Source organism: Synchiropus splendidus, chromosome 5, assembly GCF_027744825.2.
Source record: "Synchiropus splendidus isolate RoL2022-P1 chromosome 5, RoL_Sspl_1.0, whole genome shotgun sequence".
NCBI classification, from domain to species: domain Eukaryota; kingdom Metazoa; phylum Chordata; class Actinopteri; order Syngnathiformes; family Callionymidae; genus Synchiropus; species Synchiropus splendidus.
Window position 1 is genome coordinate 31799425 of NC_071338.1, and position 14681 is coordinate 31814105.

Consider the following 14681-nt stretch of genomic DNA (forward strand, 5'->3'; position numbering starts at 1 on the left):
TCAATGGTGAGGTCATCAAGAGCGCACCGCAGGGAGATTCATGCCAGTTTGGAGATTGGGTGGTTGACATGGTGCCATTATTAGGGTTGCACGCTGGAGATACGCTTCTGTGTGTGTGTGTGAGAAGACGGGAAATGGAAAAGTACCAGTGATTCCAACCGAAAAGCGAGACTGCACTCACCCCACAGACTGCAAGCCCAGCACTTTGGGGTCCAGAACGTTGCGTGGCTGCAGAGAGAGGGGAGGAAATCAGAAAGTGAATGTGCATTTATGGTATTCTGAAGCAGGCAATATACATCGCGCAGGGGAGTCAGTTTGGGATAAAATAATTGGCGGGAGAGGTACAGGACGAGGCGGGGAGGGAAGCACCCGAGGCAGAAGACCACATTATTCCACATCAATGTAATTTCTGGGCTCAAGATAGAGAATTTGGCCGCTCAGTGAGCTTCAGGCCAGTCGATTGTGTAACCCTCCTCTTCACTGACCAAAGTGTCTGGGTGGAGTGGACGCAAGAAACACGACAATTCACGCATAGTTCACGGACGACTTCTGTCATCGTCCAGGATATCGTGATTTAGGTTACGATCAACTGGCACCACAAACTAATTCAATGTTTTAAAGGTCTGATTTTGGAGGTACTACATTTAAATACAAAATATAGAGCCAACTACATTTGAAAAAATATATATATTTTTTGAATAAATTGTCAGAAAAAGAAGTAACTATTAATGAAAATAATAATCACTGGACAGAAACACAGACTTGATATTTGCATGGAACAGGAAGTCAACACAACAGAGCATTGATACTCCAAACACGTTCGGTATACTTCTTTTCAGCAAAACTTCCAATACAAACTCAGAGTATTTTGAAAACGTATGTCATTAACTTTTTTAAATTAGACAATTTTCTGCTTTATCATTAAGAAGCTTCCCAGGGATGACAGGAAAGCGAGGTTCATGGCTGAGCCATATGACCATGTGGCCGCTGGTGAAAGGGTTTTCATGCTTCAGGCAGTACCAGCGTATATCAGCAAAATAGCAAGACAAAATATTAAATTCAGACATTTACTATTGAAAGAAAAATCCCTCCTGTGATCAAAAAAAAAATAGAAAATCACACACTTGGCAAAAAAAAAAAAAAACAGACATCACAACACAACACATGCAGATGCGAGCAAAACGACAGATAAAAAGAAGAGAATAAAAACCTGCGTGTCCAAAGCACTGATGTCTGGAGGAGAAAACAACACAAGGAGGTTAGACACCAGCAGACTGACAGTTAATTCAAGTGGGAGACTTTAAAGTTAGAGATGTTAGAGAAACAGACACATTTCATCAGTGACACAGACTTCAATACACAAAAAGACAAAGTTGGATTTTAGAGGATGTTTAGTTTGTTTCTTCTGCTTCACTGCCTCACTGATACAGTAAACCCTTCATTATTGTGGGGGTCCAGATCCCCACAGTAGAAAAAGCAGGCGTTTATTTTATTATTTTCAGCAATATGAAGACTTCAAAATCTCTCTTCAAGCTGCAATAAAGCTTTCCCTCTACTCTCCTTTCCTTCACCACTCACTGTCTCTACGGTTGTTTTGGTTCAGTGCCAGAACCTAGTGATGAGTGTGAGGCTTCATGAATCAGTGTCATCATTTTCAGAGCTCTGGATGTGCCGCTGTCAGTTAAAAACTGATGTGTGGTTTCATGGCAACGGTTGTTCTAATCCAAAGATTTTAGAGCAGAGAGGGCCATCTAGCAGGCTCTGGAAATGATGACACTGTTTCACAAAGCCTCAGAAGCACAAGACTACCAGAACCTTTCGAGTTATCCTGTTGGGCCGTTTTCATCTCAAAAACACCTCAGCACCAATCACATGAATTAAAACCTAATAAAGCAGGAAGCTGGAAGAGGCTACTCTCTCACCCATTGGCCAACAGCGTACTGGGAAGCAGTGATGTCTTGATGAGGCTTCATGAAACAGTGTCCTCATTTTCAGAGCTCAGAACTGTAAGTGGCGCTCTTTGCTTAAAAATGATGTCATTGAAATGGTTGTTCAAATCCAAAGAGCGGCGAGCGCCATCTACTGACAATGAGGGCACTGTTTTATGAAGCTTCATCAGCACATCAGTATTTGACAGCGGAAACTTCATTCATAATACAAATCTAAAAGTCATACGTGAATTAATAATTGTTCAAATAATGTCAAGGAAAGTTTAAAATAAAAAATAATAAAATATGAACTATTACTCAAATAGTCATTTTACAAATGAAAGTTAAATTATAAATGGACTAAGCTTATTCATAATGTATGTCGCAATCTTCGCAGCTGACAATGGACATGAAGAAACCCCACAAGGCTTCTCAAAGCTTCATAATAGATGGATGTGCTCATTCACTCTATAAAACTGACAGTCAAAGATGAATGCAGAGAGTTTTGCAAATGAACACCACCCTGTTTTTAAAGAAGGGTTTCTCACCAAAAACTTATCACTTTCATAGCCAATATGATTTTGAGATACAACCTGTGCCATTTTGTCATATTACAACAACGGCACATCAATATCAGTGGAAACAAAACAGCAGCTGACCAAGCCAAAGGTGTCTTTTGTTTGTTTTGAGTGCAAAAACAACTTCCTGTACGCAGACAAAATTCAGAAATTATGCCTCTTAGGTTCTCCTTATCCCGTCTGACACAGAGAAAAATAAAAATACATATTCATAATAATGTGGATATACACAGCCCAGAAAAAACATGGGTCTCAGCAGGATTAATAAAGCCTCGTGATATACGGACAGCAACATGCACAATAAACACATTTTGTCCAACAACTGATGCAATCGCTTAAGTTTCAGGGATGTTGCATCAACAAAGAGAGATCCCAGCTAATGCTGAACCCAGATGCACTGGTGAACACTTGTGATGGGCTGATAAGGTTTCAAGAAACAATGATTTCAATGAAATCCAAAGATCTTAGCACTGAGAGCGCCATCTAGTGGCCTCTGAAAATGAGGACACCTCATGACGCCTCAAAAGACAGTGTCTCAATTTTCAGAGACCGCTAGATGGCACTGTCTGCTGTAAAATGTTTGGACTTGAACAACCAATTCAATGAAAGCTCACAATATTTCTCAACCGAGAGCCAGTGGCCTCTGAAAATCAGGACACTGTCTTTTGAGGCGTCATGAAACGGTGTCCTCATTTTCAGAGCCCACGAGATGGCGCTCTCAGCTCTAAAATCTTGGGATTTCATTATTTTTAAACTGAGAGCGCCACCTCCTGGAGACAACTCAGCTAGATCATCACCTTCACAATGTTTTCCACCCACTGTTGAGGTCTGTAGATTTGTCTCATCTTAATCTTAAATCAAAAGAGAAGTTGATTTAATCCAGGAGTCCAAGTCCACGACCAGCTGGGCATCAGGACAGGATCAGTGGCAAGGCGGAACAATGTTATTTCCTCCTCCGACCCAATCTCCTGCCACTAAACCTCGCTCCTCATCAATAATCCTCCATGCCAAAGCCTTCCAATTCAAGATGTTCCGTTCTGAGCTCTTCAAATCCACATACATTACCAAGAACAGAATCCGATTTCCGTCACGTATCTACGTGATCTCAAGTATAGGTCAGACTGTTTACAGCACACACTGGACCTGAAGTTTAGATACGGCATTTTCCCAGAGCCCAGTCGGTTAAATATTCATGAATTAAATGTAATTTATGAGCCGATTCATTTGTTAAGGTAATTGCAGATTAACTCATTATCACATGAATTATAAGATGAAGCTGGGCTCTGGGGCAGGTTTGAAAGCAGTGGGAGGAACAGGCGGCCAGAACAAATCCCAAATCACATCAATCTGAGCTAAGCCCACCATAATTAAGGCTCTAACTTTAAGGTGAGACTCAGTTTAGGCAGCAATGGACAAGGTGGAGAGATTCTGGAGTCTGGATAGAGAGACAAATAAAACAGACGCTGTTGCCCCCCAATCTCCAAACAGGATGTAAAATGTATAACTGATCAATATAGTTGTGATATTGCAGCAGAAAACTGATATGCTAAAGCACAGGTTGATGGATGGCACTGAATTACTTATGACATGGCAGAAAACGTCCAACATCTTTCATTAATTAGGTTGAAAAATAATGACGTAATTGTCTTGTTCTTGGAAGATAATTACACAAACAGGTCACATTTCAGTTGAAGGAAATGATTTGCTGATCTGCTTTTATTTTATCACACCACTTCCTTCCATCTGATGGTCATCTCCAGCTTTATCTTTCTGGTTGGCACAATACAGTTTTGAAATATCATCGACATGGACTAAAGGGAGCTTGTTATATCCACCACCAGATTCCGCACCAAAATGTAAACATCTGTTGTTGACCCAAACATGTCCTGGAATTTAATAGAAATCAGTTCATTATTCTTGTGATGGTCAGAAAACAGACCACCACATAACCTCCTTGGTTAAATAATGCGCAACCTGGCAGGACACAATATAAACACCTCAGCATACACAGCATATTAACCAGCCATGACCTGCAGTCTAACAGTCAAGTCTCTGTGGACACAACTTCAGATGGGCTGGGGAGGCTTCATGAAACAGTGTCCTCATTTTCTGAGCTCAGTGGGTGGCACTTTCAGTCTAAAAAAATCATGTGAGGTTACACTGAATTCGTTGTTCAAATGCAAAGATTTTTGATTTTTTGCATATATGTAATGGGCTCTGAAAATGAGGACACTCGTGATGGGGTGGTGAGGCTTCACGAAACAGTGTCCAGATTGTCTGAGGTCAGCAAGTGGCTCTCTAAGTTTTAAATGATATGACGGTTCGTTGAAATGGTTGTTCAAATCTAAAGACTTGAGAGTGGAGAGCACAGTCTAGTGGGCTCAGATAATGAGGACACGGTTTCATGAAGCCTCATAAAGCGGTCACTCATCGTCACCACCTTCATTATCAGTCAAACAGCATTCAGCGAAACCCAAAAGTAGCGGGCGAGGTACACACAGACAGAAAATAGGATTGGTGTCACGCCAGGGTTGTCGGCCATAAAGAAGCATGTCGGGTTAATACACCTTGACAATTAACGCAGTATTCAGGCAGCAGCTACACTCTGAGTCAGGCTGATGACCACGGACCAACCAAGGAAACCCATTTCTACACTTGATTTGTGGCTCAGAGCCACGTCTCCTCAGCACTGGATATGGTGGATTGATGCTAGGTGAGCTGTGTTTCCAGTTCTAGAGTTTCACAGGAAGCACTGCACAAGCCTGCCTCACTTCAAACCCCAAAATTCAACACATAATTTGCACACACATCTCTAAGGTCAACCGCCTGCAAACGCCGTTATTTTAAAAACGAGCGTCCTACTCACGCTTACACAAGGATGAAACTCTTCTGAGGTGGTGAAAGGAAAAGTAGTAAAAGCTTGCTCTCTCCCATTAAATCCCCGTGATGAGCATGGCGGCATGCAAATGACGCCTTTGATCAATGACATTACTTGATTTTCGCACCTAATGGCGAGAGCGACACGGGACATTAGCGAAGCAGAAGCTGTTGCTATCATATTGCAATTTGAGAGACGAGTTGTTAGCAGACAAGCTCTTTAAATAAGCAGCGAAGGTGTGATTGCGGCACTATTGATTCGCGGATGATAAATGGACAATCATGATCTAACAAGCTAAACCACCAAAAACAGCTGTTCACAACAGAAAGATCGACTGCTGCGTTGATAAACACGACGCCTGACGGCACACATCACTTTGCGAGACGCTCGGCGTTCCTCTTTGTTTTGTTTTGCCTGAAACGATCGGCGTATTAATTGATAAAACATTAAAAGTGCATTAACTGAAATTCCTGCAGATTGATCGGGGGAGAGCATCCGGGGAGCGCAGTTCCTCACACTGCCATCCATCCTCACCACAAGTGTGTACCTATTCATATCCTGAGGTCCTTGTTCACGCACTCATTACTGTCAATGCTAAAGTTCCATTGAAGCACGCTGACGATATTGGCCAGATGATGGCATCAGCTGAGCTCCACTGCTGTAAATGTATGACCGACCCGAGAGAGGAAATCGATAACAGTGCAATCATGGAAAAACTCCACTGAAGGCAATGAAACCCTCTTGGTGATTGGAGTCCCACTAGGGTCGACAATTGGACCTTTGCTCTTGACATTATACATAAATAACAATTTCGTCTGACAAGCACCTCGAGTATAGACAGGCAATCGCTTCCTCACACTCACACCTACAGACAATTTAGAGCCATCAATTAGCCTCTCTATGTTTTTAGAGTGTGGGAGGAAACAGGAGTGCCTGAAGCAAACCTGTGAGCAGAGGTCAGACGAACTCCACATAGACTGGAGTTTGGCTCAAATCCAAGGTTGCCTCAAACATGCAAAATAAAACAAGTCCATCATTTTTATGATGATGTTTCAGAGTGAGCACTATTTTGTTACAGAGCTCCTCACAAGAGCGGAGACTGACGGACGATTGGATGGGCAGAGACGGGTGAAGTTGTTCAGCGGCTCATTATTTAAGAGTGTAAGAGGGTGAAAACATTGCGATACTTGAGTACACAATATTGCATCAGTATTTTTCCTGAAATACCACAATACTTGATTGCAAGACATTGTCTTGATAATTTATATCAATATTTAATCCATTGACACAGCTATATCAATTTTTTAATGTATAGACACTTGGAAATGCTGCCGCATTTGTAACGTTCTCTTCCTCTTTTCATTCCTCTGTTGGAGCGCCAAATTTTCTCGCTGTCAGACATGTTTGTTTACGTCCGTCCCGTGTAGTGTTCAGGTGACGCTGCACTAGTCAGTTCCACTTTTTACTTCCCACTATTCTAAATTTCCATCATGGGAATTTGGACATTTATAAATGGATTCATGATCCTTCACGTCTGAATCGTGACACTTGGTGGCAATATTTTTGGGCAGATGTGAGCGTTTGGCGTCGCACATGACTCCATCTCAACAAGGAGGGAGGGAATATGATGCCACACATGCCACATAGAGGGGTGGGCGAGAGGAGACTTAAGTGATTTCCATCACATTTCCATGCTGAGGAAGATTGTGATGTGTTTATGATCCAGCAAATGACAGTCTTTCTTTAGATTCACACTGACAAACTACATTTGGCCTAAAACCTGTTCGACAACTTCTCAGTCTGAATGAGCTTATTTATTAGAATTGACTCAATTCAATTTAGAACACGAAGGCATTGAAAGCCACTGTAACATCCAACGTGACTGGAGGGCAACAGAAAAGACGACTAACTGAAATGGATCAGGAACAAAGCAACAGAGATCATTAGCCACCTAATGAGCATCGGTAAATAATGAGGATTGTTGCTTCAGGAGAGACCTCAGGGATGAAACCTTTGACAAAGCGGTTGGTCCAAAATTAGATATCCATGTTGGCAACCCTGGAAACCCTGCCTCTTATGAAACTAGAAAATAGATTCCGGATAGACGGAGATCCATTTTGAAGGAAGTGCAGAACAAAACATTGAAGTCCCACATAAAACATTTAGCATCCAATAACTTCTCTCACTTTATGACACTTCAGTGAGATGCTTTGTTTTTTATGTCTTGGAAAAGCTGCTTTTATCATTAAAGTTCTCATCATCAGCTGTTTTTCTACCACTCAAGCATAAGAGCCACATTTCCATGTTTGCATGTTCCACAATCACATGTCCAGTAACTGTTTTCTAGCAGAAGCACTCGACCCTGGCTTCCCTCACCTTCTCTCCTCTCCTCTTCTCCAATTGAAGACAGTTGCACGCTACACTGGTGAAAAAAAATCGGGTTTCTACAATCTCATCATTTCCCTCACGACCCAAATATTAAGCCCAGGGGTGACCAGAGGAGCAGAAATCAATTCAAGAACTGGAGAACTGACAAATAAAGAGGACTTGTTCTCATGATTCTGGATTTATTAACCTGGTTCTAACTGAGTCACACATCCTTCCATAACTTTGAACAGCAGACCTTATGTTATATGTGATTATAAAGCTCAATAGATTTAAGACAAATTTAAATCCATCCAAGTAAATATTCACCAACGCTCACAACAGCTCTCCTTATATCACCCTCACCCGTGTTCCTCTTCCAGTTTGGAAGCCACATCAGCAAATCTCTCTTCTATCGAGACAAAATGTATTGCATTTCATGAATTTGTAGTCACTGCAATCAGACCAAACCTGAATGTACAATCATTCATGCCACTAACACAAGAACTAATGTGCTGATGAGCCTTCATGAAACAGTGTCCTGTTTTTTTCTGAAACTGAAGCTCTGAGATGAAAAATGATGAGGACTCAAAGCAATGGTTGTTCAAATCCAAAGATTTTAGAGTGGAGAGAGCCAACTAGTGGGCTCAGAAAATGAGTACACTGTTTCATGAAGCCTCATAACACCATCATCTCTGATACAGATGGTCAAGAACAGCGAACATGATGCCAAAGTAACATTTAAACAATCACTTGAAAACTAGTGATGAGCTCAGTAGGTGGCGCTGTCTATTTAAAAATGATTTGAGGATTCACTGCACTGGTAGTTCTAATTAAGGTTTTAGAGCAGAGGGTGCCATCTAGTGGGCTCTGAAAATGAGGATACCGTTTCATGAAGCTTCGTAAGACTATCACTACTGAACACTGTTATAGATTCTGTTTTGACCTCACAAGAGCATCCAAGATGGACGCTCTCCTCTCATCTTGGACCACAGCATCAGTGACCCAGATTGGCACTGGACACAGCATTGTCCCCCAGTTGAGGTCTAAACCATGAGCTGTTGGTGACCAGTTCCCAACCATCTCATCCACGCCAGTGCAAACTGCCTATGGTTTGACGCATGTGCGGTGTGCTAGAATCTAATCCAACTGCAACACTGCCCTTCGACTTTCTGTTCAAAGGGGAATGACCTCAGGCCTGAAACTGCTTCCAGCACACAACCTCTGGCACCAGAACCTTCACCGCCTCCAGCACCACCATCCTCCGTGACTCTGAATCAACCACTGATCCACTATTCCCTTTGAAATGCATTTCTTTACCTGCATTTCGGTGTCCTCCAACCTGCTTTGCTGCACTATTCCACCTAGATTGAATCACCTTTATAGCTCATATTTACAGCACTGTACTCGAGCATTATGGTTTCGGGAGGCAGACTGCCCATCTTCTGTCTGATTACATTCAGAATGCACAGCAATGTTCAGCAGAGGTTATTGATGTTTGGCATCTGGGAACCAAAACACCATTCCAATTAATAACCTGTGGTAGTAAAATCAGCGGTACATCCGCTGCCATGTTTCAGATCATGTCCAATAACTTTAAGTGACAAAAAAAAATCCCTGTGCTAAAAAAAAAAAGAAAAAAAAAAAAGAAGGCAGCGGTAAGCGGGTCCAGCGTACAGCAATCAGCTAAGCTCCTTTCAGCAAAGCTCAACAAGATAAAGCAATCTTTTGCACGAGAACGTCTGCTGCTGGACCAGATACAGTCGGAGCAAATAGATAGTACGTCGGCCCAGATATGAACCTCATTTCACAGGTGCCTGAAAATGAAGGCAGAGAAGGAATGTAATTGACTGGTGGGTAAGCGCCGCAGCCCGGAGTCTGCACAGAAAATCCTGCATCATGGCGCCGACATGGACGGTCAAGCTGGACATAGATCAGGTCTAACCAGAGCTGAACGGCCTGCATGTGGCTGACAGCACAAACACACTTGGCCAGCTGCCAGAACATTGAGACTTTAAATATCGGGTTCAGCGAGTATAGCTAGATGAAACACAACACATAATATTGCACATAAATAATGATGCTGAAGAAGTCAGACGCCTTCACGTTTGACGGAGTTGAGAGAGTGGATGGTAATATTTGGAATGTGACACCTCATGAAACAGTGCCCTCATTTTCAGAGCCCACCAGATGGCAATCTCTGTTTAAACTTTTAGGATACAAACAACCGCTTTTATGAAACAGCACATCATTTTTAAACCGAGAGCGCCACCTACTGAGCAATAAAAATGAGCACTGTTTCATGAAGCCTCAACAGGAGATGGATCCCTCTGACTGGCCAGTAAAGTGGCTAGAATTTGGAAAGTTAAAAAAAAAATGTATACTCAAAAATAATCGGCGCTCAACAGATGTGAAGCTGTAGAAGTCCTCACAGTGACATCTAGAAAGACACTGACAAAGCACACACCTCCGCCCTTCAAAACACAGCATACAGTAACAACTTCCATGGATTAAGACTCACAATGACTCCAGATACCAAGAAAATCAAATCACTGGCATGTGAACCCATTCACTACTAAGCCAGAAGGTTTAATTGGAAACAAACAAATACATGGCACCTACTGTGGTTAAAACTGGTGCCATGTTGTACTTTACAATGACGCGACTAACGTGTCAACATCAGTTGAATATCTGTTGTTGAAATTATACATATTAAATAAGTGGCATAGAATTTCTGCAATGACACTCTTTTGTTGCCAAACAATGACAATAAAATAAATAAATAAATAAAACACCCCAAAATTTTGGATGCTGATGTGAGCAGTCTATAATGATTTATCTAACATTGTGTATTCATTCACCCATTTTTCAGCGTTCGTATGAATTCAGGTCATGGGGGGAGGATCTGAAGGACAGAGTCCCTCTCCCCAGACCTCCAGCTCATCCTACAGGGAACAGTTCCCAGGTCAACTCTGTAGTCCATCCTGGAGGGAGTCCAGGCAAGCACCAGAGAAAAGTACATTTCAATTGCTTTTGTTCCTTCAATCACTCCGAAACTCCCACACTGAGTCTGAATGGCGGCGCTGGTCCAAGAGTCGATCGCTCGCTCGCTCCGCCCTTCCCTCACTCATTACCCAGGGACACTTGACTCCCTCCGCCTGAGGAACAACCTGTCTTCCAACTCAGACACATTTTTATTCTAAGTGAATTCAGCTCCTTTGTATTACACTCCTCAAAGTAATCAAAACACTATAGATAAACAAAGGATGCTAAAACATTTCCTCATTTCCTTTCTGTGTTTACCTCTTTATTAAAAGACAGTGTGCAGTCCTCCTCAGTAAACCACATCATCAGTTTTATAAGAAGAAGTCTCTGCCTTCATGAAACTTTCAATTTCAACTGGCTTTTAGCTGACTCAGCAGAGTAATCCAGTGGAGAAAAATTAGCACTGCAGCAAGCCGACTGAAAATTGATGACTTAGAAAATAGAGTACAGTTTTGTCCTACTGCGAGTTAATGTATCACAATTTATGGAATTGTAACCACTGGGTGTCAATCTTCACTCCAGCGACAAGAGACACATTACGGAATGACTTGAATCTATTTAGAATATATAGTCATCCGTCCTGCTGGCCACTTAGAGAAGCAGAGCGTCTGGCTGAGCTACAGTCCCATGTTAGCGTTTCCCAATGACCTGGAAGGCTTAGTATCATTGCTTAGTAATGACTTAGTTCGATTCATGTAAAAGATAATGACAAAAATGGTTTAAATTACTGCAAACTCTGGCATAATAGGAAGATAATGGTGTCACATAAACAGTGCTGAGGCTTTCTAGATAATGGAATTGGGCCGTTACGCAGTTACTGGGGTCCAAATATTCCAACTCCACGGAAATCGAATTCATTGCTGCCATTCACTTTTAGTATGTGTAAATAATCAAGCGGTCATTTGGAAAGGAGGAGAGAACTGGAATCTTCACAGGAAAGTAGTGCTCACTTCCTTGATGTTTGTTGAGAGACTGTCGAAGATCCAGAATCAATATGAAACTAATTTTCACCAAAGGTCATGGTACTCCAAAGGTGAAGCTGAGTCATGAGGCATTCAATGTCACACACAGAAGAGGGAAATTTAAAATGTGATTTCAGAGTTAGATGCAAAACTATTTGCTGTGATTTACAAAATATTTACAAAATAAAATAAAAACAAATTATTTTTATAGATCAATTTTGTCTTATTTATTTAAGATCTTTTTATTCTATTTATCTATTTAAAGTCATTTTTTGCATTTATTTATGATATATCATTTTATTTCCTTTTTATTTATTCATTATTTTTTTCCAAAGGGGTTAATGAATGCAATGGAACTAGAGGATGAACGAGACAGTTGAAGGTGAGGGACTTGGTGGCAAGCCAGATGCAAAAAAAGAGACAATATCCCTCTTTACTTCATAAAATCTGTCAGTTAATAACTTCCCCGTTCTTAGTAAACTAACTTGTTTCATCTGCTCAAGTCCAATACAAATGATACAGACATCAAAGCAAAGCCTTCTTTAAGCATAAATGGGTCTTTAGGACATTATTTAAATTAAGAATACATTTCAAAACCAATTAATAGTAAGGGCCCTTGAATATGTGCATATATTCCCATCAGAACTCTTTGGAAGACGGAGGAAATTAAATGGAAGCACTTCCATTGGCGACACTGTGGCCCGGTATAATTTGCTTTTATTATTGGCAATCACATCAGCAGAGTCACGCTGAAAGCACTCTGATAAATTGAATTAACCAGCCTCCAAAAATCAAAACAGAGGAGTCTCATGTCAGCCAGCCCAACTCTGAAAGTTAACCACCATCACAATTACATGACTAAGCCGTGCGTGACGTACAGTAACAGATTCTGAGACACTCTGCTTCAGAGAAACGTGGCTTTTGAGCACATTGTCGGGAGTCGACGACAGCGACGATGGCAGAACTAAAGACAAAGAGTTTCCTGTATAAAAGTGTTCAGAGGAGGCCTGCACGATAAATCGTTTCGATTCACCCTTGTGTCTGATTTAATTTTCAATTAATTTTGATTCGCATTTAATTTACAAACCGACTGGATTTGCATCACAAATGCTACTTTCCTTTATGAGTTTTACGCTGCCAAGCAGTGCTGCAAGCTACTACAGTACTTTCTGAGTTCCCACAATGCTCGTGACTTCTCCTTCAACCAATGACGAAGCGCCTTGTAGTCACGTGTTTCACTGGTGACGTGAACGCGGTCGTGATTGGGTAGGTCGGTGACATGATAGAAACTGAAGGAATATGGATGACAAACCGCGAACTAACAGATTCTAAACTAACAGATTAAAAACGAACATGTTACGAAAAAAAGGACAGAGTATGGAGAGTGTTCCGGGTTTATGAAAGTGAGAGCGCTGGTTCTTCAGCAGCTGTTAGCGCAGCTGACGTTTAGCAACACCCGCCGGTCCCAGAGTGGTATTCAGAACGCTAAGCTAATTGCCAAACAAATAATCATTAATTTCACCAAGCTAGATGAGCAGCCAATCTCAAGTGCCATTTACACGGAGACAGAATCGACCGAATCCGTCGCCGTTTTGGAGTCAGGTGCAGTGTTCGTCTGCTACCAGAAACTGTTGCAAACATAATTTGGATTACAAATTCATTGTCAATCCATGTGATTGGTATCCTGATCGGCAGCAAAAACCTTGATCGGCGCGTCCCTACCACAAATCTTTATCAGCACCTCAAACGTCATCTGCCTGGTGATGCAACTTTGTTTTGTCATGGTTTATGTGTGCAATAAACTACGCATTTCATGAGGAAAAAGAATTGTGGCAGAAAATCGTGACATCAATTTTTAGCTAAAAAAACGTGATTCATATTTTCCCCTGAATCATGCAGATCTAGTTCAGAGTTTCTATCAGGCGCTGAAAAGCATCTCTATAGCTCTGCATGTTGCAGGTTGGGGTGCTGCATGACTTGGTCCTGAACGACTGAAAAAGGCTGGTGGTTTGCTGTATGGTCAGCAAGGTGGCGAGTTCTTAAGCGGCATGAGATTTGTTGTGCTGTGTGATGTGGTCCCTCCACAACTTCCTGGATCTTGGCTTTGCATGACTAACTGCACACTCTCTCTCTCCTACAGTCTCTGAACGTATCATCTGTGTGTGGTTCCTGCGATCCTACAATATGTTGGCTGGAGCGTGCTGAGTGAGGAAGATGGGCTTGGAAGATAGGATTGATTTAGTCTTTTGACTAAAATGCAAATTAAGGTTTAGTCCCAATTGTGTTTTGCAATAAAGTGCTGACAGAAAAATAAAATAAAATAAAATAAAATAAAATAAAAAAACAATGGCTGTTCACAAATTCAACAGTCTGACGGCCGAGGGGAAGAAGCTGTTCCTGTGACGGGAGGTTCTGGTCTGGATGGACCGTAGCCTCCTGCCAGAGGGAAGACGGACAAACAGTCCATGTCCAGGGTGAGAAGGGTCGGCTCTGATCCCACCTGCACGTCTCTGGGTCCTGGAAACATACAGGTCCTGAAGAGGTGGCAGGCTGCAACCCATCACCTTCTCAGCAGAACGTACGATGCGCAGCAGTCTGCTCTTGCCATAGCAAGATAATAATTTTGTCATAGAAATTGTTTCAGTCTTAGTCTAGTTTTAGTCAACAAAATATCATTATGGTCGACGAAAACAGTAGATTTAGCTGACTAAAATGAAGGTTGTGATACAATATCTTCTTGGAAATCTGTAGCTATGACCAACTCACTTTCTTCATGTAACACGGTTTGTTTTTATGCCACACCCTTCCAGTGGAGGTGTGTGTGCATAACTACGCGTTATGTTCTCCGAGTCTGACGTCAAACCTTCAGAGTCAAGAGTTACATTATATTCTCTCAATATTTCACACAAACTGTCAGACACGTAAC

The 14681-nt window shown here is 41.8% G+C and overlaps 1 protein-coding gene across 2 annotated transcripts in view; it reads right to left on the reverse strand.

Annotated features, from left to right (window-relative positions):
- The window catches only part of LOC128759485 (protein unc-13 homolog C), a 160616-nt gene that overhangs the window by 121044 nt on the left and 24891 nt on the right, over window positions 1-14681 (reverse strand). For both annotated transcript variants that reach the window (XM_053866480.1, XM_053866479.1), the window contains exons 3-4: window positions 1211-1233; window positions 182-228 (exon numbers count right to left, since the gene is read on the reverse strand). In XM_053866480.1, the coding sequence (XP_053722455.1) occupies window positions 182-228; window positions 1211-1233 (70 nt within the window). The remainder of the gene's footprint in view (window positions 1-181; window positions 229-1210; window positions 1234-14681) is intronic.